Below are 24,279 nucleotides of genomic sequence, written 5' to 3'. Positions count from 1 at the left end.
GACTTTTGACTTTGTTCAAAACAAAAGAAAATGGAAAGCATTATCCAACTGATATTGACTATCCATAAAGCATTTTTTAATATATATACTGTAACTAACATGCTTTGACTCCAATATGTGCCTTTTCTTCTAAAGGATTGATATAAGCCTCTCTACCCTCAATCTATGTCCCCATGACACTTGTAACCATTAATGCAGAAATGGTAATGGTCAAAATAGCATATTAGCACATAAACTAAATTTTGCTTGAAGTCTTCTCTCCCAAATTTATTTTTCTTATTTCTGTTCTGTAGATGGCAGCCATTCCTTAAACATGCTTGAGTTTGAGTCCTAGATAAAACAAAACTAAGCATGTATTATGACAAGTGTTAATTCTTCCATATAGTCTGCTCCCCTCCTCAACCTACTTAGTCAATCAATCTATGGTTCTTATTTCACTTTCCCAAAGTGAATCCAAAAGCTTAACAGGCTAGCACCCTAAATTCTGACATTTCACAGGTTTATTAAAGCTGCCATGAAATTTGATGCTACTACGAAATTTATTACCATCACATTTTAAAAAGCTACAGCAGGAAACCTGACAGAAGAAATACCTACCAAAATCCAAAACCTTCAGAGATTTGAAAATGGAAGTAGATGAGGTCTGACTGTGGGGAAGTCAAAGAATGTAACATATTTGGGCAGAAACTGATTTGTGAAAATTATTCTAAGCATTAATATTAATTCTAGGTAATACAGTTAACAATAAAAAGGGCACTGGCTGAGGATCAGAAGGAACTAAAAGCTTGAACTAAACTGAATTGCACATTGTTAAAAATAGTAGACATCTCAAAAAACCCTTCAACTTCTACATATCTTCTACACAATCCTTTTAAGGGAAGAAATATGCCATAAAATAATTACACTAAATATTAAATGTTTACATACTGTGTCATGGATAATATTTACAATGCAAACTAAATATACAAAATTTTATTACTATTATGGTATATTCAAACAAAAATATCTATTCCATTCATATGTAATCTCAAAATATATCACTGTTTGATGCTGTGTTTTTTGAACATCTATTTGCATTTCAAGCAGATAAATTATCCTTTCATTTGGTCTAGAACATCTAAAACAGTTCCTAAGTAAAAATTCTAAGGTGAGAAAGGATTACAGAAGAGAGTGAGGAAAAATGCAAAAAATAAACACACATACACAAACACAAAGCAAGCACAAATAATGAGCACTCCTAGTGCTACTTACCTTCCTAAGGAAGTTTGGAGTTTAACCAGATTTTTTAAAATTACAACAAAATACACTGAAACTAGACTTCTAAACCAAAAGTAAACAAACCAAAATTTCTTAATAAAGAGCACCATACCTTTAAAACAGCATCTACTCTATTTTTTTCCTTCAAAAGAAGATCATATTCTTGATTACAATTTTGAATTATATTGTCTCTCTCTTCCAAATCCAATTCAAATCTTCTACATTCTTCTTTCCAGTTGAACTGAGAAGTCTGAAATGCTTTCTCGATCTCATTTATCTTCCCCTGAAGTTCTGAATTTTGTACTATAAATATAAAAATATGTTTATAGATATATATATGTATGTATATATCTTCTGAATATAATTAGAACTAAATGTAAATCTCAGAGGAGTTTGAAGCCTAGCTTTAGTCTTGAATTCCTTACTGAATGAGGCGCTGATCCTCTCAAAGCTAGTTCAATAAAATGTGAATCAACATCACTAATGGAAAAATATTTAATATGATTGTACATCTATATAAGATTGTTTGCTGTCTTAGAGAAAGGTGAGAGGGAGAAAAAATTTAGAACTCAAAATCTTTTAAAAGTAAATGATGAAAGCTATCTTTTACATGGAATTGGAAAAAAACTATCACACATGAGGAGGGATTAAAAATAAATTAAAATACGCATAACAATACAAATTCACATTTGCACGTTTCTATGCTAAAGTGTTTAAAAATTATAAATGTAATCAAAAATACTTTGAAAAGTACAAAATATTATTATTAAATAAATTATGGGCAATAACATTTTTCTTAATTTTTATGCAATCTGAAGAGAGTAATGGGACACATGACAATATAATGGAAACATATTAAAAATACAATGACTTAATAAAGTTAAAAAAAATCTCACCCCATTAAAACTTAAAACAGATTAAACTATTATAGTAAGAAACATAATCTGTTGATTGCTATAATTCATGTAAGCAAATATTCTCTGATCAATTTAATTAGCTTGAAATATTATTTTTATTAAAGTTTTTTATTTTCAAAACATATGCATGTATAATTTTTCAAAATCAAGCCTTGCAAAACCTTGTGTTCCAATTTTCCCTCCCCTTTCTCTCCCCCTCCCCATTCCCCATGCCTCCCCTTGATGGCAAGTAATCCAATATATGTTAAATATGGTAAAAAACATATGCTAAATCCAATATCGCACAATATTTTTACAATTATATTGCTGTACAAGAAAAATCAGATCAAACAAAAAAATGAGGAAAAAATAAAATGCATATGTTGAAACATTCAATAAACAGTAATAGACACACAATTAGAGGTCAGGAGAGAAACTAGGGTTGATTGTATAGATTTGGAATTCATTTGCACAGACACAATAATTAACATGGTAGGTAATAAGTTCACCAAGTGAGAAACAAAAAAAGGGCCCAAGTCGGCCTTGGCGAATAGTCTACTTTGGGGGCCATGCCTGTGTTGTTGTCCTTCATAATCAAAGAGAACCAAAATAATATGAGTCTACAATGTGTCTGACTGTGGTTGATCAAACTGATATGAGCTTGGAAGACACAAATTATCGGTATGAACATTTGGGAAAAAAACCAATTCTCACCCTCATGAGTCTCGTATCTCTTTTGAGCTACCACAATTCTGCTCTACTCACCAAACACAGAAGCTTTTTTGATGACAGCACGCCACAGTGGGTGGTCCTGGGCTAGCATGTCCCATGTCTTACAATAAAAATGATACCAGAGTTCTTCAGAGAGACTTGACAGTGTCCTCATGCTGCTGCTTCTGACCTCTGTGTGAACACTTGCTTTGGAAAAGTTCTCTGTAAAATTATCTTTTAGGAAAATGTATGTTGTGCATAGGTCTATTGGTTTTGTTCTCTCTACAGCAATGATAAAGGACCACAGTGTTCAGTACTTCACCTTGCTAGGTGACCTTCAGAATTTTCTGAAGACAATGCAAACAAATGGAAGAGGCTAAATTTCCTGGCATGGCACTGATAAACTGTCCAGATTTTACAGGCATACAACAATGAAGCCAGCACAACTGCTCTACAGACCTTCAATTTGGTAGGTGACAAATACTTCTTCTCTTACACATTCTTTTGGAATTTCCCAAAGGCTGAGTTGATGTATACATCAACCTCATCATCTATGTAGCTATTCCTGGAAAGTATAATGCCAGGGTAAGTAAATGTACCAGAACATTAAAAATGTCTTTATCTGCTAGAATCAACGGTTGCATATAAGTGCAATGCAGGTTGGTGATTTTAATTGTCAAGCTAAAGCACAAGAAGCAGAGAATTAATCCATGCTTTGTTGTTTCTCAGCCCCAGGGAATGCCTTCTTAGAGATGGATGGACAATCCTACTAGCAAACTATGTAGAATTCTCATTTTTCATTAGGTAGCTTCTGAATTTCCCCGTAATCTTCATCAAACCAAACCTGATGTTTCTGAGTATTCTGGTACAAGATAAATAAAAGTGGGGCTAGACCCCAAATCTCTAAAAGTTGCCCATCCTTTTCTGTTTCACTGTTGCCAACCTATTTTGGCTCAGTTTTCCCTCCAAATTTGCACCAAATTGCACATACATTGAGAAGCACTCTAATCTACTGACAGGAAGTCTTCTGGTAGTCACCTTTGCCTTGCTGCAGCCACTTTTGTTAAGTACATGTGTTTAGCTTGGAGAGAATGAGTCTATGCTAAGTCCAGCCCCTGTGCACCACACACTGCCTTTGTCACTCACAAATCCTGTGACAAATCCTGTATGTCTCTTCTCACAATGGCATAGTCTATTTAATGCCAATATTTGCTGCTAGAGCACCTCCATGGAGTTTCACTTCATTTAGGTGAATGGAAGATAGTGTTGGTAATGAGAAGGCACACAAATCTTCATTAAGTTATTGTTGCTGGGTTTTCCAATCACATTTCTCCCAAGGATTCCCTGCCATGTAGCCATGTTAGGCTGTACTTAAAATCTATACCCTGATGTTAAAAGTCGCCCAGAATTACAAGCAAGTTGATAATAAGGGTCTCCAGGCCTTCATAATTATTTTTTGAGTCCAACAGGGTTTGTCATGGTGGGAACATATACAATGACAATAGTGGTTTGGAACTTTCCTGAAAGCAGCAACCATATTGTCATGAGCCTATTGTTTACTCCTTTGTGAGAGATTAGCTCTGATTTCAAAATCTATCCCAGCTTTTGCATGCCTCATCGCACTGGCCACTCCCCAACTCCAACTTTGGAAAGCTGACCTTCATTCACCAGCTCTGTTTCACTATGGGCTGCTATTTGGACCATAAGAACACACACATTCCATGTACCAATGATGACTGGAATTATCTTTGCTAAAATTTTATACATCATTTATGTTTAATTCTGCTTGCTGTAATAAGAAGGCCAGAGTTAGGTGAAGCAGACTATTTTTAGGACATTATTTCCAGTGCCTTATTCATTCCTGGAGGTGAGAAGCATGTTCTTTAAAAAGGATGCTTACGCATCCAGGGAGCTGATGAATCCCCTTGCTTCTTCAATTAAGTGAGGAGACAACGCAAGTTCTAGGGCACCAATGTGCAGGGTTGTGACTACAGTTCCCAGTGCTGCTACTCTATCACTAGCCTATCCCCACAGGACTTCAAGACAGATAATGCTAAACTTGGAATCAGAATGAATCATCTTCATGAGTTCAAATCCAGCCTCTGATATTTCCTAGCTGTGTAATCCTGAGCAAGTCACTTACTCTGTTGGCCTCAGTTTCCACATCTATAAAATGAGTTGGAAGAAGAAATGGCAAACCTCTCTAGTATCTTTGTCAAGAAAATAATTATTGCTCAGAGAAATGCAAATTAAGACACCTCTGAATACCACTACACACCTCTCAGATTGGCTAAGATGACAGAAAAAGGTAATGACAAATGACAAAAGGATATGGGAAAACGAGACACTGAAACATTGTTGGTGGAGTTGTGAAGAGATCCAACTATTCTGGAGAGCAATTTGGAACCATGCCCAATAGGCTAAAAAATTGTGCAAATATCCCCTTTGATCCAGCAGTGTCTCTACTGGCCCTATATTCTAAAAAGATCTTAAAGGAGGGAAAGGGACCCACATATGCAAAAATGTTTGTGGCTGGAAACTGGAAAATGAATGGATGCCCATCAATTGGAGAACGGCTGAATAAATTGTGGTATATGAATGTTATGGAATATTATTCTTCTGAAAGAAACCACCAACAGGATGATTTCAGAGAGGCCTAGAGAGATCTACATGAACTAATGCTAAGTGAAATGAGCAGAACCAGGAGCTCATTGTACATGGCAACAAAATTATGCAATGATCAATTTTGATGGATGTGGCTCTCTTCAACAATGAGATTTATTCAGGCCAGTTCTAATGATCTTGTGATGAAGAGAACCATCTACACCCAGAGAGAGGACTGTGGGGACTGACTGTGGATCATAACATAATATTTTCACTTTGTTGTTGTTGTTATTTGCTTGCTTTTTATTTTCTCTCATTTTTTTCTCCTTTTTGATCTGATTTTTCTTGTACAACATGATAATTATGGAAATATGCATAGAAGAATTACACATATTCAGTATATATTGGTTTACTTGCTGTCTAGGGTAGAGGTGGGGGGAAGGGAAGAAGAAAAAATTTTGGAACACAAGATTTTGCAAGGGTGAATGTTGAAAACTATGCATGTTTTGAAAGTGAAAACATGTATTATATATATAAAGAAAAAATTAAAATGGGATCAAGAATCAATTGAACAAAAAAATTTAAAATAGTAAAATATAAAATGGCAAAATAGCTGACTGGTTTCTCCTGACTCGCACATTGATTAGTTTTAAGTAAGGCAGTTGCGAGAAGTCATTGGCTTTAATCTCTTCCAGACAACATCCAATAATAAGACAAAAGCCAAAACAACTAGCCAAGGTCCGGGATGACCTTGATGTCTTAAATGTCTGACAAAGCTCCAAGAGCTCCACAGTGACTGCTTCTGCCAACTTCATGGCCAGTTGGAACAAATTGTTCACATATGCCTACTTTGCTAGAACAAGTTTGGGGTGGATATGCCTTAACTCACTGACAGGTCTGAGACCCTCAATTTGATTGAGCCCCTCTGCCCAGAGTTTACCAGGTGTGGCCATTGTACAAGCTCCAGCTTCAGGGAGCAGATGGGCACAAAAAGCAGAGCAGCAGCCCTTATACCTGAAGTGATAGTCCCTCCCTGAACACATTTACTCCAGAAAATAGGAAAGTGAGCCAGAAAAGGAAATTGAAAGGAGCAACTGAACAGAGAAAAGGGAAAGTGACAGTGAGTGGTATCCCAAAAACTCAGCAAAGAAAGCATGTCAAAGAAGGAGACAATGGTAACAGCATCAAGTGCTGCAAAAGAGATCAAGAAAGATAAAGTTGTATAAAAGTCACTGACTATGATGATCAGGAGATTATTGGTAACTTCAGGGAGATCAGTATCTGTTGAAATCAGAAACCAGAGTACAAAGGATTAAGGAAAGAAGAAGTATAAGCAAAAAGGCTCCAAAGCTTTATTTCTAAGAGTATGGCTATTATGGAGGAGAGAGCAAAAACTAAGTGCAGGTTTATTTTGGGTACTGTTTTTTTTCCAAAATGAGGGAGACTGCAATGTGTTCATCAGCAATAAGAGAAATAACCAATAAATAGGGAAGAGATCAAAGATTAGAGGTTAGGGGGTGAATGCGGTGGTATCTTCTGGAGAATACTTTATCAAGGATATACATAAAAGGACTGAGCTCCTGAGAGACCAAAAGCAAAGTAGAAATGAACAAGTGGAAAGTTTAAGGAGAGGGAGAGAAAGTTTGTAACAATCTTTGGAGGAAGTGGGACAGTCAGTCACTTAATAAACAGGCATTTATTAAGTGCCTGCTACATGCCAGGCAGAGAAAACAATTATCATTCAAACTAAGCTCAAGCACCACCTTTTATACAAACCTCTCTCTGATCCCCCAGCTGTGACTGTCTTTCCAACACAAAATTAATTAAGAAATTAAATTTACACCTGTGAAGCAAATTAAAGTTACCTATACTACTTACTTATCTGAGATCAACCCCATTATTCTGTTCCTCTATAAGCAGCAGGTTCTAAGCAAATGAACTAGACATTTTAAGCAAAATCAGTTATTATCAGAAATTATAAGCAAATCAGTTAGACCATGCTCTATTTATACCTGGGTCCACAAAATAAATTTCCTAAAGTAGTTAAATATACAATTATCAGAAAAAGTGAAAACAATTTTATCTTGGTTCTTACTTTTACAAGCAATACACATAGAACCAATGCACATAATTATTAAGATAAAATAATTTTTAAAAAGGGTACCTCGTAGTTTTTCATTCTTCTTATGTGTCTCAACTAATTTTTCTTCGATAGCCAATCTTCCAAGGCCAAGTTCCTTTCTAGCAAGAGCAAGTTCATATTCGAGACTCTGTCGAAGTGCCTCACCTTTCTCAACTTCAGATCGAAGTTTGGTAAGTTGGCTCTCATAGGTCAACAGCTGAAAATAGATTTCTAAAATCAGCTAACACTAAAATATGTTTTAAATACTACTAAGCCTAAAAATTATCATCTGAAATTCTATAAAATGCAACAAGGAAAATACTGTTTGTTTTAATTATATATACAAGATAGTCCAATAATTGTCTCATCTTTTGAAGGACTGAAAATGTTTTGGTAAGCATTCTTCTATTTCACATAAATTGTTAAATTTGTTGGCATATAATTGAGCAAAATAGTTCCTAATAATTGCTTTGATTTTATCTTCATTAGTAATATATTTCCCTTTTCATTTCTGACACTAGTAATTTGGTTTCCATCACCCTTTTGTTTAATCATATCAACCAATGATTTATCTTATTGGGTTTTTCACAAAATGAATTATTAATTTTATGTATTAACAATGTTTTTTTTCATTCAGCTTTATTAATCTCACCTTAATTTTTAGAATTTCCAATTTGGTGTTTAATTGGGGATTCTTAATTTTTTTCTTTTTTAAATTTATTAAATTGCATACCTAATTCACTGATTTGCCCTTTTTCTACCTTTTTCTATTTAATTGATGTAATCATTTAGAGGTTTTTGTTTTTTTTTTCTGATTACTTCTTTTGCTGAATCCTATAGGTTGTGTATTGTTGTTTGTTGACCCCTTCCATACTTGGAGCACAGCCCAACTTTAGCAAATCTTGAAAATCAATAAATAGGCTGGAGAAATGAGCAAACAACAAAAAAAGAATCTGATCATAGAAAATTACTATGGTGAAATAGAGGATCAGCACACAAATTCAGAAGAAGACAACAGAATTAAAACAGCTACATGGCATGTTGCAAAGAAAAATATAAATCAATCACAGGCCTAAAAAAAAAAATTCCTGGAAACTCCCAAAAAGGATTTTATAACTAAAAATACTGAAGAAAATAAAATCTTAAAAAATAGAAGATGTGAAATATCTCACTTGAAAAACAAGTGACCTGGAAAACAAATTCAGGAGGGATAATTCAAGAATTATTGGACTGCCTGAAAATACCTATTTCAAGAAATTATCAACTAGAAGGCAAAATAGAAATTGAAAAAATCCACTGGGCACCTCCTGAAAGAAATCCCAAAATGAAAACTCTCAACCAAATTCCAAAGCTCTTAGGCCAAGGAGAAAATATTACAAGCAGCCAGAAAGAAACAATTCAAATATCAGATTTTGCCGTTTCTACATTAACAGACTAGAGGATTCTGAATGAGATATCCCAGAAAGAAAAAGAGTTAACATTACAACTAAGAATCATCTACCTAGCAAAAGTAAATATAATCCTTCAGGGGGGGAAATGATTATTTAATTAATTAAACAACTAACAAATATATCTGATGACAAGAACTGAGCTGAAAAGAAAATTTGACTTTGAAAAACAAAACTCAAGTATAAAAAAATAAACAGAAAAGAGAAATCATAAGAAATTCAATAAGATTAAACCATTTACATTCCTACATGGAAAGATGATCCTTGTAATTCCTAAAAACTCCATTATTATTATTATTAGAACAATTAGAAGGTATTTATACAAGTTCAGATATGGGTGTGAGTTGAATTTGATCAGATAATAGCTTGGTGACCTACAAAGAGACCATAGCTCTCTACCCCAAATTGTCATCAGAAAACTCCTCCATATCTTTTTGAGACCAAATGAAAGACTTTTCTCCAGGGGAAAATTTTCTGTTAGAGACTCTAATAATGAATTGACTTTCTCCCTATTCCCAACAGTTAAATCTTCTCCAGATAAGAATAAGTTATGCACCTATTCTGAGTGTTGGAGGGTGTTCCAGCTTTTACATTATAACTGGTCATTCTCACAGTGGGGTCATCAATAGAATACATTGATTGATATCTCCTGAAGCAGTGAGTGAAATAAAGTACACTTTCTGGTTGCCTGATTTAATGTGTTAAATACTTAAAAAGGGTTCTTCAAATCTTCACAGAACATAGGGCTTAAAAAGGAAGTCTAGGGGGCAGCTGGGTGGTGCAGTGGATAGAGCACCAGCCTTGAATTCAGGAGGACGAGAGTTCAAATCTGGTCTCAGACACTTAACACTTCCTAGCTGTGTGACCCTGGGCAAGTCACTTAACCCCAGCCTAAAAACTAAAAAAAAAAAAAAAAAAAAAAAGGAAGTCTAGGCTATTGATCTGTATGAGAATAAAATTTAAAACAGCTTTGAATCAGTTTGCCTTTAAATTTTTAGCAAAAGATTTCCATGAACAGGGAAAGTAATTAAATCAGCATGATGTCTATATGCAATAAATTTCCTTGAGCAGAGGAAATAATTAGGAAAAGTAATTCTTATTTCTGGTCCCTGAGATTCCGTATAGGCATGCGTCTTTTTGTTTTTATATCTTTATGCTTTCTAGGTATGCATTGTATATTCTTGAAGATCGGCTCTGTTTCTTGATATACGTTTCCTGTGACTTCCATTGACATAGGCAAGGAGTTGAGATCTTAACCAGCTAGACCAGCAAAACTTTTTTAGGAGGCAATTCTGCACAGCTTTTTTTGTGTTATCTGGATTTAGAGTGAAACTACATTTTATTAAAGCTATTTAAAAACTTTAAGTTATTTAAGTTAAAGGGGAAAAAAAATCAGTGGAGGTGTTTCTGATGTCAGAGAAAGCAAAACCAAAAACAGATCTATTTCAAGGAGATAAGAGAAACTAATATGAATATTATACATACATATACATAAAATACATTATACATATAATAATATGCATATACATTGTATATTATATGTATAATATACAATATTATACATTTGGCCAGTGTTCCAAACCATTAAAGGACAAGTTCAATGAGTTATTAAAAGAAAAGGACAAAAAACCTAAACTAGTGAGGGACCTCAAAAATCTCTTTTCAGAAATGGATAAATTTAATTAAAAAAATACACAAGAAAAAAATTAAGGAATAGAAAAAAAATGAATAAAATTTTTTAAAAGTTAAAAGGAGAGAATTCTGGGAAGCTGGAGGAGTACGTTGGTCAATTTCAAGCTCTCCAGATTTCTCCCAGAAATAGAAAAATTTTCACCTCAAAGCAAATATAAGACTGGTGAAAAATTAAGAAGACTTGGGACGGAACAGGGATCCATTTGATACAATCCTTTAAATCTGAAGACTGACTGCAGCCTAAGATTAACCCAAACAAAGTGCAAACAACTCCAGACTGTCCCCATAGAAACAAGTGGAGACCTCCTGGGGCAAGCTGGGTGTGGCTGGAACCTCAGCAGAAACCACAGACTTTCACCTCTAGGACTCTTTATGAAGTCCAGGTCTGAGTCCCAGAAGACAGAGGGAATCTGGGGAATATTAGATTCAGCTGTGGATGCGGCCCTGGGTGAGAAGGAGCCAGCACCAGTCAGTGCAGAAGCAGAGGAGCAGGGAGGCTGCTAGCTGCCAGCACTTGCAGGAGTAGAGAACTCTTGGTTTGGGGTTCCTGGTTAGAGGGGACAGCTGAAGGAAAGCCAGAGGCACCATCAGCTCAGGATTACACTAATTAATACTTATTATTAATTTTTTTTTAAATGAACTAGCAAAGAAGAAAGAACTCCATCATTGAAACATATTATGGGAACAGGGAAGACTAGAATTCATCTTCAGAGAGGGACACTTAGTCTTGTTATCCCATATGTCCTCTACAGAAAGTTCATTAAAATATACTTTAACATATTTAACATGTATTGGTCTACCTGCCATCTGGGGGAGAGGGTGGGGAGAAGGAGGAGAAAAACTGGAACAGAAGGTTTTGCAAGGGTCAATGCTGAAAAATTACCCATGCATGTAAATAAAAAAGCTGTAAGTTTTTTTAAAAAAAGTTCATTAAAATGCTACAACATTTCTTCTAGGTCTTTTTTATATTTTAAAAGTACCTGCACAGAACTCTGGTTATTTACCTGCACTCTGACTAGCCTCCCTCCTTTTCTAAACATACTTTCTGCAATGATATGCTTTGTCATTTCTTTTTTTTTTTTTTTTTTTTTTTTTTAGGCTGGGGTTAAGTGACTTGCCCAGGGTCACACAGCTAAGAAGTGTTAAGTGTCTTGAGACCAGATTTGAGCTCGGGTCCTCCTAAATTCAAGCCTGGTGCTCTATCCACTGTATCACCTAGCTGCCCCCCATATTTTGTCATTTCTTGTGGACGGTTTTTTCCTATACAGAATTGGAAGCCACTAAGATCCACCAGAAGCATGGCATACATCTTGAAGCCATAAGTTCTCTTTATTCTGTGAATCATTTAATTACTGAAAAGCACTGAACAAAAAAATCTTATATAATTTAATAGCGGGGGAAAGAGAGGAGTGAATAAACCATACTCTTGTCAGAATTGGTTTAAAAAAGAAATGACATATGAAAAGATGCTCCAAATCATTATTAATCAGAGAAATGCAAATTAAGACAGCTCTGATATACCACTACAGATTGTCAGATTGGCTAGAATGACAGGGAAAGATAATCTGGAATGTTGTAGGGGATGTGGGAAAATAGGGACACTGATACATTATTGGCGGAACTGTGAATACATCCAGCCATTCCGGAGAGCAATTTGGAACTATGCTCAAAAAGTTATCAAACTGTGCATACCCTTTGACTCAGCAGTATTACTACTAGGCTTATATCCCAAAGAGATCTTAAAGGAGGGAAAGGGACCTGTATGCACAAGAATGTTTGTGGCAGCCCTCTTTGTGGTGGCCAGAAACTGGAAACAGAGTGGATGCCCATCAATTGGAAAATGGTGAATAAACTGTGGTATATGAATATTATGGAATATTATTGTTCTGTAAGAAATGACCAACAGGATGATTTCAGAAAGGCCTGAAGAGACTTACATGAACTGATGCTGAGTGAAATGAGCAGGACCAGGAGATCGTTGTATACTTCAACAACAATACTATACGATGATCAATTTGATGGATGTGGCCATCTTCAACAATGAGATGAACCAAATCAGTTCCAATAGAGCAGTAATGAACTGAACCAGCTACACCCAGCAAAAGAACTCTAGGAGATGATTATGAACCACTACATAGAATTTCCAATCCCTCTAATTTTGTCCGCCTGCATTTTGGATTTCCTTCACAGGCTAATTGTACACTATTTCAAAGTCCGATTCTTTTTGTACAGCAAAACAACTGTTTGGTCATGTATACATATATAGTATTTAATTTATACTCTAACATATTTAACCTGTATTGGTCAACCTGCCATCTTGGGGGGGGGGGGGAAGAAGAGGAAAAATTAGAACAAAAGGTTTGGCAATAGTCAATGTTATAAAATTACCCATACATATATCTGGTAAATGAAAACTATTAAAATATTTAAAAAAGAAAAAAGAAAAAGAAGAAATGACAAAAGAAAAGAAGAAATCTACCTTATCCTGCAGGAAAATAGGAGGGGAAATGGGATACAGGAAGGGAGGGAGGTGATAAAAGAGAGTGCATGGTGGGGAGGGAGTGGTCAGTAGCAAGACATTTTTGAGGAAGGACAGGTTGAAAGGAAAGAGAATAAATGAGGGAAATACAGTTAGCAATAATAATTGTAAAAAGAATTGTGAAGTAAGTTTCTCTGATTAGGCCTCATTTCTCAAACATAAAGGGAACTAAGTCAAATTTATAAAAAATAAGAGCCATGTCCTAATTGTAAATGATCAAAAGATATGTTCTATGCCCAAAGGGTTACAATTTTATACATATTTTTTGACCTAACAGCACCTCTACTAGGCATGAATACCAAAAAAGATTCCCCCCAAAAAAAGAAGATGGACCTATGTACAAAAATTATTTATAGCAGCTCTCTTCTCAGGGCAAAAAATTGGAAATTGAGGGGATGTCCAATAATTGAGGAATAGCTCAATAAAATATGGTATGTGTTTGTGATGGAATATTATTGTTCTATGGGAAATGATGCTCTCAGAAAAAAACAAAAAATAAAAACCTGGACAATACTCCATGAACTCAAGCAAAGTAAAATGTACTGCATACAACAACAATGTTCAAAGATGACCAACTGTGAATGACTTTGCTAAATTTGCTTATTTGTCCCTATTCAATTAAAGAGAAAGAGTGAATGGGTTGCAATCTGCTTTCATCACCCAATAAGATTCAAGAGAATCTTGTTTTGATTTAGAGTGAAGGGGTCTTCAAAGCCATTCAAGCCAACTTCCTCTTTTCATGGAGAATAACAGGAAGCCCAAAAAAGTTAAGCAACTCATCCAAGATCATAAAGATAAAAATATCAGAATTTTAATATGAATCAGATTCAATAAGTATTTGTAAAGTGCCTGCTGCATGCAAATATTCAAGATACAAAGGAAGAAATACAAGGAGTTTATATCTTATTGGGAGATAACAATATGTACAAAGAAAATTAAATGTAAAATATAACAAAGAAATTTCAATAAGGAGGTCAAAAGTAATTGGGAATAGTAGGATAGGCTTCCGAACTTTGAATGAAGCTTTGGAATTATCATGCAGTTGAGGATGATGAGGTTTAGAATTGGGAGTATCTAAATGAAATTAGGTTTAATTGAGGTCTTGTGGCAGGTTCAGGGTACAGGGAGTCAAATAGAGCTCCCCTGCAACCTCCTTGGATTCGGCACAAGGATACAGAGTTAAATGAGGTCTAGTAGTGGCACAAGAGTTCCCTGTAAAAGAATTTACAGACCCGAAAACCTAGATTAATAAAAGAGGTTTATCGGGTTTGGAAGTACAATCTAGTTAGTAAAGTTGAAGGTAGAGATAAAAGGGTTCCAGTGGGCAAAGATCCATGCCAGGCATAAGGCTGCCATGTTTAGAACCTCTGCAAAGAGAGGGCTCCAGCTTGGCTCTTTTATAAGGGGGCTGTGGATTCAGTCCCAGGTTGGCTCCTGGCTGGGTTTCAGCCAGGGTTAGAATTTGAATTGAATTCAATGGATTTCAGGACTGAGCCAGATAACAAAAATGAAACGTTTGTACTTAGGATGGAGTCCCCTTTCCTGAGGCAGAGTCCAAGGAGGTTTTCTCCTTTAAGGATTTTTCAGAGTTTTGGGGTTTCCTCAAGAAGATCACAATTCCACCAAAAAACTCAAGGAAAAAAATGACAATTAAGAAGAATACAAATACATTTAAATTCGTATATAGTGATATAAAATAAAGAAAGCAAAACCAAAAGAATATGTACAATGAATCTACAACTGCCTTGGGAAACAGAAGGCTTAAGCAAAATCATTATTCATTAATCTGTTTACTCTCACTAGATTTTAATCATAATATATGCACTTAACAAACATTAAATTTCCTTATATTCAATTTTTCTTTCAAAATGTAGACAACTATTTCTACAAATGTTTAATGGAGAGTAGCAGATTAACGCAATGTAGAATGAGATGTATTAAAAAATAAATCCTAGGGTTGATGTTTAATAAACATGCTAGACCCCACATCATCACTTCATAAAACTATTTCCTCAATACAATAATTAATTCCAGGTAGTCTTCCTATTTCCATAATAAAATATTCTTTGAGTAGTTACCAATATATAAAACCTACCTGGGCATTGTGGCTAGTTGTTATTTCCAATTTTTCTTTTTTTGCTCGATGTAATTTCTTTCTCAGATCTGTAATGAAATCCAAATCTGATTCATTGCTTTTATGCATTTCTTTTAAGTCAGCAGCAGTATTCTTTAACCTGGTAAATGAAATTTTAAAATGTAATTGTGATATTTAAACTTCCCAATAGTTTTGTTACATTGGCATTAAGTCACACATTTAATTTAAAATTAGAGAGCATCATCTCATAAAGAGAAGGAAAAGTTAACAAGAGAAAGGTTTTTCCAATGTATGATAAGGAAAATGCTAGCTGCATAAGAAACAAGCTTGAAGTGATAGTATAAAATATCTCTAGTGGATAGAGCACCAGCCCTGAAGTCAGGATGACCTGAGTTCAAATCTGGTCTCAGACACTTAACACTTCCTAGCTGTGTGACCCTAGGCAAGTCACTTAACCCCAATTGCCTCAGCAAAAATAAATAAATAAATAAAGATAAAATATCTCTAGCTTTAAGCATTTCTCCTAATCTTCAATACAATTTTGAATGTGAAATTCAATTAATTTGCATTTATTAAATATCTAGTTAATATAATATGTTAGATGCTAAAGACACAAAGACAAAAAAGAAGTTACTATTCTTAAGGAACTTCAACATATAATTGGAAGATATGGGATTTAATTTTTCTGAAAGTAATGTATTTTTAGGATTGAAAATATTACTAAACAGTAAAAGTACTTCGGCTCATTGAATCATAGATTTACACATAAAAGGCAACTAGAAATCACAAAGATTCTAGGAATCCAAGCCTGTGAGCCTTATTTAATATTCCCTCCCAAAAAAAGGGGAGGAGAATATAAATCTAATCACATTTCACCCTATATACATTAACATCATTTGAATTAAGTTTATCTTGCAAAATGTAATTACCCCTGTAAAGTTTGTAGTGTTTTGTTTTGTTTTGTTTTGTTTTACCATCAAGTCATTAAAGCTTCACTATAAATTAATATGACTGCAGGTAAAAGCAGGTTAGCTGAAATGGTGATCAGAAGAGATTTCAGTACAAGTCTGGCCTCCAACAAGTCATTAACTGTCTCTAACCTTCAATTTTCTCCTCTCCTGCAAAATAAGGATAATAATTTTTAGAGAATTAAAGAACCTACTTTCACTGAATAACTGAAGGGATCAAAAGAGAATGGAGGGACATAAATTTAAGTTTGAACTCAGTTCTTTGACTTCAGGGCACTCTATCCACTACACCATCTAGCTGCCCCAACACTCAATTTTTTTAACATGAAATTTTATCAAAAGACTTAAGGTTTACCTTTGGATTTCGGCATTAATATTACTTGGATTGATGCTCATGATGATGTCGTCTGAGTATTAATAGACAAAAATTCTCCTTAACTTTTTACTTCTAGAAAATGAAAAGCTTCAAAGATATCTTTTGCTTTATAGATCAAGTAGATACCAAGTCTATAAGAAATAAACATATTGAAAATAGTAACAGTATAAGTTATTCCTGAAAGGTATAAATGTAATACAAAAAAAAAAAAAAAAGTAGTTCTGCTCAATCCTTTTCATTGAAGATACCTGACCAAAAAGATCAAAGAATTCTCCAAAAGATGATGCATAGTCTATTTTCCCCTGCCTTTACTCCAGAGATTGAGAAGGCTAGAGAGGTGGTGTAAGAGGAGCAAAATAAAAAGGGAGAAGTTTTGGACAACTTCTTTTCTCAATAAAGGGACATGGGAGAACAAAACTACTACTTTATAAGGAAACTTCAAGGCATAAACTAGAAGACAAATTACAAGTATACAAAGGATCTCTTGAAAGAGAAATCCAATCTTCATTCACTGTGGCCTCTCTTCAGTCTGACACTGCCAGTCACTCTCCTCCTTGTTACCCTGGGATTCCAGACACTACTTCCCCTCCCCCAGATTTCCTCCCACCAATCAGATTCCCTTCTGTCTCTTTTTCTGGATTATCCTCCAGATCACATCTCTGAAATGTCAATGCCCCCCAGTGGTCTGTCCTGAGCTCTCTTCTCTTCCATATTACTTCACTTGTTGAGCTTATCAGTTCCCATAGATTTTATTACCCATCTCTATGTTGATGATGTGGGCAGCTAGGAGGCACAATGGATAAAACACAGGACCCTAGACTCAAATCCAGCTTCAGACACTTCCTCGAAGTGCTGGACAAGTCCCTTAACCCTGTGTGCCCCAATTTCTCATCTGTAAAATGAGCTAGAAAAGAAATGGCAAACTGCTCCAATATCTTTGTCAAGAAAACCCCAGATGTGGACATGATGAACCAGATGCAACTGAAACAACTGAAAAATAAAAATTCTCAAATTCTGCCCCAAATTGTCAACCCCCAAACCCATAACTCCAAAAACCTTTTAGACAACTTAAACACATTCTATCCAAAACAGAACATTATCCCCTAAACCTCCCACACTCTTTTATCTTCCCTATTACTGTCAAGATCGAGTCAGTCAGGCTCAAAACCCAGGAGTTATAATGGGTCTCTCACATCTCATACCCAAGCTGTCATCAAAGCCTGTACATTTCACCTTTGTCACATCTCTCCGATACACCTCCTTCTCTCTTCTGACCCTATCCCACTCTAGTACAGGTTCTAATCATCTCACTCCTGAATTATTCTGCTGGTAGGTTTGCCTGCTTCAAGTCTTGCCTTACTCGAATACATTCTCTATCAGCCCATAAAATGATATTCCTAAAGTGCAGGTCTGATCATGTCACTCAACAAATTCCAGTGGCTTTCTATGGCCTTTCAGGAAAAAAAAAAAACATGCAAAATGCTCTCTTTGGCCTTTGAAACCTTTCAACCTACCTTTCCAAACTTTTTATTCTTTACACCCAATGGTACTCTCTCTCAAAACAGTCTCCTAGCTGTTCCACAAATAATATATTCCATCTCTCAATTTTGGGCATTTTTCTCTGGCTATCCCCCATACCTAGATCACTCTCCCTCCTGCACACTAACTACTGACCTCTCTAGATTCTTTAAATCTCAACTAAAATTCCATCTTCTTAAGGAAGCCTTCCCTGACCCCTTAATTCCAATGTTTTCTCTTGTTTCCTATATATCCTATATATAGTTTGTTTTGTGTATATTTGTTTGCATGTAGTCTCCTCCAATAGACTATAAGCTCCTTGAGGAATTGTCTTTTGCCTCTTTGTGCATCCCCAATATTTACTCAGTACAGTACAAAAATGTTTACTGAATATATGCATTTAACTGCATGTCAATGTAAACAAAAGTCACTGTTCACCCATATAGCTTTTCCAATATAGACTGATAGATCAATCAGTTTTAAGTAATCATGTATTTCACAGGATATTTTTATAGTATTCTGAGCTTTGATGCAACAAAAACTGTTACCCACCAAAAGAAATATATGGAGGAATTCACCCATTTATAGAAAATCGCTCTTCCATCTGTACTATGCTAAGCCATTCTCCATTACATATAAATCATATTAAATTCAGTCCCATTATCATGTATTATCCTGGTATTCAGCTGGTCACTTCACAAATCTGCCTCTTTTCAGGCAACCTTTAAGGAGCAGTATTAAAATTCCACCTAGGCCCTCTGACTTTATGTTGTATGTCTATCTTTATAATCTTTAGAAATGTTTTTATATTCCTTCTCATCAATAACATTTCTGCACACAGCAGGTTCTTAGCAAATTTTTTTAATTACTAAAGTCCCATTCACCTAGGCTTACAACCTAGATATCATTCTCTACCCTCTCTCTTAACCTTTATATCGAATCAATTTCCAAGTTCTATCAATTTTACCTTTGTAATATTTCCAACATCCAACTCTTTTTCTTTTCTCTGACACTGCACAATCATGGTTCAACCATCCATCACCTCACAGCTGGACTACTGACTGAGACTCCCAAACTCTCTCCCCTATTTCAGTATATCCCCTCTCAGCAAAGTGATCTTTCTTAAATACAAGTCAGACTTGTTGGGACCATGCCTAAGTTTAAAGGGGTGAGTGGATTCTCCAGAAGCCCCCACAGCCGTGAATCATAACACACTTGAAGGAACTGCAAGTGAGCCTTTACTGACACAGATGTTGCTTGTGAATTGTGAATAAAATAAATCAGAAGCAAGAGGGAAGAGGAGAGAGGCCAGAGAATGCACCTGCCTCTCTGTCTCCTTGTATCACTATCATGCTTTCACATGAAGAGATCTATTCTGCTAGTCAGAATTAGATCCCCAGCAGCCTCTAGCAAGTGGCTCCCATAACATAAGACTCTTTTAAGCCCCCATTCAATAAGCTTTCTATTTCCTTCAGGATCAAATATAAAATCTTCTCATTGGTTTTTAAGGCTCTTTATTACCTAGTCCCTTCCTCTCTTCAGCCTAAAACCTTATTTCTCCCCATGTATTCCACAATTCAATGACACTGGCCTACCTGTTACTAGTATAAGTTTCCATGTTACACCCCTATGGACTACTCTAACCTGGTAGCTCCCCTTAGAGGTACTCTTAATGCCCGTCAGTCAATGGCACGGCTAGGCCACACTTACCTGTCTTCGGGTACCAACCCGGATCCCATAGAGACAGACCACCAGGAGGTAGGGGTGAAGCAAAAGAGAATTTTATTCTGAGATAGCATATATTTATACCCAACTGATGATATGGAGGAAGGAGGGGGTCCTCTAGGAACCTGGCATAATGGGATTGGCTCGAGAAGAAGGAGAGAGGTGTGCTAGGCCTTGAGAACACTAAGGAGGGAAGCGTGGTACCTGGAATCAGACACCGCCTCTTGGGGTTGTGCCCCACCTCCATGCGCCGTGGAACCTCTCATCCCTCAGGTCTTCCCACATGCCTTGAACTGTATTCCTTGCTTCTAGAGGTTTTTTAACCCTTACAATTCCATCTCCTAACTCCTTGCATTTCATTGGCTAATCTCCATGCCTGGAAATCTCTCCTTCCTCATCTCTACCTCCTTACTTCCCCAAGTCTCCTTCAGGACCATCTAAAAATCACATCTTTTGCAAGAAGCCTCATATGTACTTGGCTGTACATAGTTGCTTGCATGTTGTCTCTATTAGATAATAAACATCTAAGAAAATAAATACCCAGGAAATTAGAGAAATGTTCATGTATTGCTCACTCCCCTATAAGGTTCCTCTATGTTTTGTATATTCTTCAAGCTCCCCAGTTATGGGACTCATCTAAAAAAAGGAAAGTTTTCTACTTCAGAGAAGTTAAACATAGACCCACACTACCAAGTGTGAGCAAACCAGATTAAAATGTTCCTGGAAAATATTTTACAAAATAAGTTAATTTTTAAAAGAGAAATACACAAACATGTGCTTTCCTACATCACTATGAGGATCACAGGAATCTTTAGGCATGTCTTAATAATCCCCACTTCTATTTGAATTTGATACAAGTAGTTCACACAGAGGCCTTTCTCTTCCCCCTATACACTCAGAGTTTGGTATAGTAATAAATGAAACTCAATGACATAAAAAGAAAGGAAAGTTTATGAAAGAGGGTTTAAGGGGAGTTGGTAAACATCGATCTCAGAGGGTAGATCATAAAATGACGATTAAAAAGAAAGTCTAAGAAACAATTATTGGGATCAGAATGAAGGGAAGTGGAAAAAGATATTGAAGTGGAAAATGGATTGCTTCTACAAATCATTATTGTTAATGATATTATATCTTTTATCATCTTCTAAATCACTGGAAAGAAATTAATTGTAAAATTGATTTGCAAAATAGTAAAAATTATAATACTACTTCATTTACTTATTCAGTACCATATTCTTTAAGCTATGAAAGTGTCACTTTATAACGCTATATAACCAAAGACAAATGATCAAAGCGCTTCAAAAAAGTAAAGAAAAAAATAGATGAGAAAGGAGGAGGCCCAACAGTACCAAATCTCAAACTATACTATCAAGTAGTAATTTTTTATTAAAGCTTTTTAATTTCAAAATATACATATAATTTTCAACATTCACCCTTGCAAAATCTAGTGTTCCAAATATTTTCCCTCTCTTCTCCCCACTCCCTTCCCTAGATGACAATTAATCCAATAATATGTAAAACATGTGCAATTTCAAATAGTAATTATTAAAGCTATTTGGAAAAAAATCAAAATAGACAAGTTGATTAGTGCAACAGATGAAAGCAAATGAACATAGTAGTATGATGTTAAATAAACCCAGAAACTGTGGGAAACAACTAGATGGCACTCCTGAAGAAAATAAGGTTTGGATTAACAATTCACACCTAACTATGCAAACTCTTTGACCCAGCAGTACCTAATATCACAGAGTCTCTTTCTCTTTCTCTCTCTTCAAACACACACACACACACACACAGATCTATATGTATAGTCTGTATTTCAAATAGATCAAAGGAAAAGGAAAATGTCCTATTTGTACAAAAATATAACAGCTCTTTTTTTGTGATGTCAAAGGATTGGAAACGGAGATATCCATGAACTGGGGAATGCTTAATCAAGTTGTGATATGATTCTGACAGAATACTATTGTAGATAAGAAATGATGAGCAGCACACTTTCAGAACAACCTAGGAAAACTTATATGAACTGATACAAAATGAAGTGAGCAAAATTGGAAGAACATTGTACAGACTAACAGCAACATCATAAGGATGATCAAGATGACAGGCTTAGCTAGATGGTCCAGTGGATAGAACATAGGCCATGAAGTCAGATCCAGCCTCAGATACTTAACACTTACTGATTCGTGACATTGGGCAGTCACTTGACCCCAGATGCCTTACAAAAAAAAAAAAAATTACTACTCTAATCAAGACAATTATCAAAGATTTTCCACAGCACTGATGATGAGGTTTTTTACATGTTTTCTTTTCCAACAGGAGTAATATGGAAATATGCTATGCTTTGCATTACTTCAACATGTATAATCAGTAGCAATACTTCTTGCCTTCTAAAGAAGTAGAGGAGAAAGAATTTAGAACTCAACACGCTAAAAAAATTTTTAGTTGTACATGTAATTGGAGAAGATTAAATGAAACAAATATATATATAATAAAATATAACAAATATGTATAAGTATATATAACTTATATATACACTATCTCGTGAGACAATAGGCTCCAAAAGTATTTATGATCTAGATGTAAAAAGTTAAATAAATAAATTAGAGTAGAAGATCATTAAAAACTTTTTGCACAAACAAAATCAATGGGGTTAATGACTGGAGAAGGAAAATCAAAATGGAAACAACTAGGGGGAAAAAAGTCTTTGCCACAAAGAGTACTGATATCTAAGACATGTAGGAAATTGATGCAAATATACAAGAACAAGAGCTATTCCCCAAAAGATAGTCAAAGGAATTGAATGTACATTTCTCCTGACCTCCAGAACCAGTGTTTAATCTACTGAGTCATTTAGCTGCCCCAGAATATGCATTTCTTAAAAAAAAAAAAAAAAAAAAAAAATTATAAGCTATCAACAATTATATGAAAGAATGCTCCAAATCACAACAAATAATAAAAACTCAAATTACAACAACTTTTGACATTCTATTTCATTTCCATCAGATTGGCAAATATTCCCAAAAAAAACAAAAACAAAAACAAAAACAATTTCATAAGGGCTATGAGAAGCCTTCCACATATAGTTAACTGAGGTGTGAATTGGTCCAGTCTCTCTAGAAAGCACTTTGGAACTATGGCCAAAATGTTTCTATATATCTTTATATATATATCTTTTGACCCAAAGGTACCAACATTAAGCTTTTACCTTGAAGAGGTCAGAGAAAGAGAACAAGAAACCATATGACTAAAAACATTTTTTTAGTTGTTTTTGTTGTTTTGTTTTTTTGCTGAGACAATTGGGATTAAGTAACTTGCCCAAAGTCACACAGCTAGAAGTGTTAGGTGTCTGAGACCAAATTTGAATTCAGGTCCTCCTAACCTCAGGGCTGGTATTCTATCTACTGCACCACCTAGCTTGCCCTGCATAAAAACATTTATGGGAGCTCTTTTTATTATAGCAAAAAACTAGAAACTAAAGGCAACACTCATCAATTGGAGAGTGGTTGAAGAAATTATAATATATGAATATAACAGAATATTATATGAAAAGAAAATAATTAAAAAACTAGATTCAAAGAAAACTGGAAAAACAGAATTGAGGTAGAGTAAAATGGGGCAAATTTAGACAATAACAACATTGTAAAGAAAAACAATATTGAAAGTTTTAAGACTTCTCTACTCAATGTAATAACCAACCAGGATTCCTAGTGAATGAAGCACTTACTCCAACTCTAATTAGAGAACTCATGAACTAGAGATACAGAAAGAGATATGTGTTATCAGATATGACAAATATGTGGGTCTGTTTTGTAGTATTATGAAAACTCATTATAAATGAGGAAGTATTTAGAAGGATTGGAAGGTGGAAGTGATAATTATCAGAGATAAAAGTATAAGGATGATAGGCAGACAGGTATCAATGAAGCTTATTTAGAAATGCATAGAAGAGAACAGAAGATAGTTTAAAAAAACAGAAAAGTAGGTCAGCTTTTGGAATTAACATGTTGAACTCAGAACATATTTTAAAAAGAAATAAAATAACGAAATAAAATTCACTACTTTATATATAATACTCTTCTGTAGTCAGTACATGTAAATATTCAGTTTTGTTAGTGTTAGTCAAATTCAAAATCAAGCAATTTTTTTTAAAGAAAAGTGATCAAAACAAGTATGTAGGGAATATATTTTGCAAGAGGCTTTGTTGAAATATATCTCAAAATAAAAATGTATCAAAAAATTTCAAAATAATTAAACGTCCTTGTTAAATGGGAAAAGAACATAACACAAGATAAGATCACAGATATTTTTAAAGCAACAAAAAACCA

At 35.0% G+C, this 24,279-nt stretch overlaps 1 protein-coding gene across 5 annotated transcripts in view; it reads right to left on the bottom strand.

Annotated features, from left to right (window-relative positions):
• CCDC171 (coiled-coil domain containing 171) overlaps positions 1 to 24,279 on the bottom strand; it is a 507,402-nt gene that overhangs the window by 431,487 nt on the left and 51,636 nt on the right. For 4 of the 5 annotated variants that reach the window (XM_074282935.1, XM_074282936.1, XM_074282937.1 and 1 more), the window contains 4 exons: positions 16,688 to 16,839; positions 15,365 to 15,503; positions 7,633 to 7,807; positions 1,370 to 1,560 (listed from right to left, as the gene is read on the bottom strand). In XM_074282935.1, coding sequence (XP_074139036.1) covers positions 1,370 to 1,560; positions 7,633 to 7,807; positions 15,365 to 15,503; positions 16,688 to 16,728 — 546 coding nt within the window. In that variant the 5' untranslated portion in view covers positions 16,729 to 16,839. Of the gene's footprint in view, positions 1 to 1,369; positions 1,561 to 7,632; positions 7,808 to 15,364; positions 15,504 to 16,687; positions 16,840 to 24,279 lie in introns of those variants that run through there. The other variant, XM_074282939.1, reaches the window with a different exon arrangement.

The sequence above is a fragment of the Sminthopsis crassicaudata genome, chromosome 1 (genome assembly GCF_048593235.1).
Source record: "Sminthopsis crassicaudata isolate SCR6 chromosome 1, ASM4859323v1, whole genome shotgun sequence".
Taxonomy (NCBI): Eukaryota; Metazoa; Chordata; class Mammalia; order Dasyuromorphia; family Dasyuridae; genus Sminthopsis; species Sminthopsis crassicaudata.
This window is presented reverse-complemented; position numbering and strand designations above follow the sequence as displayed.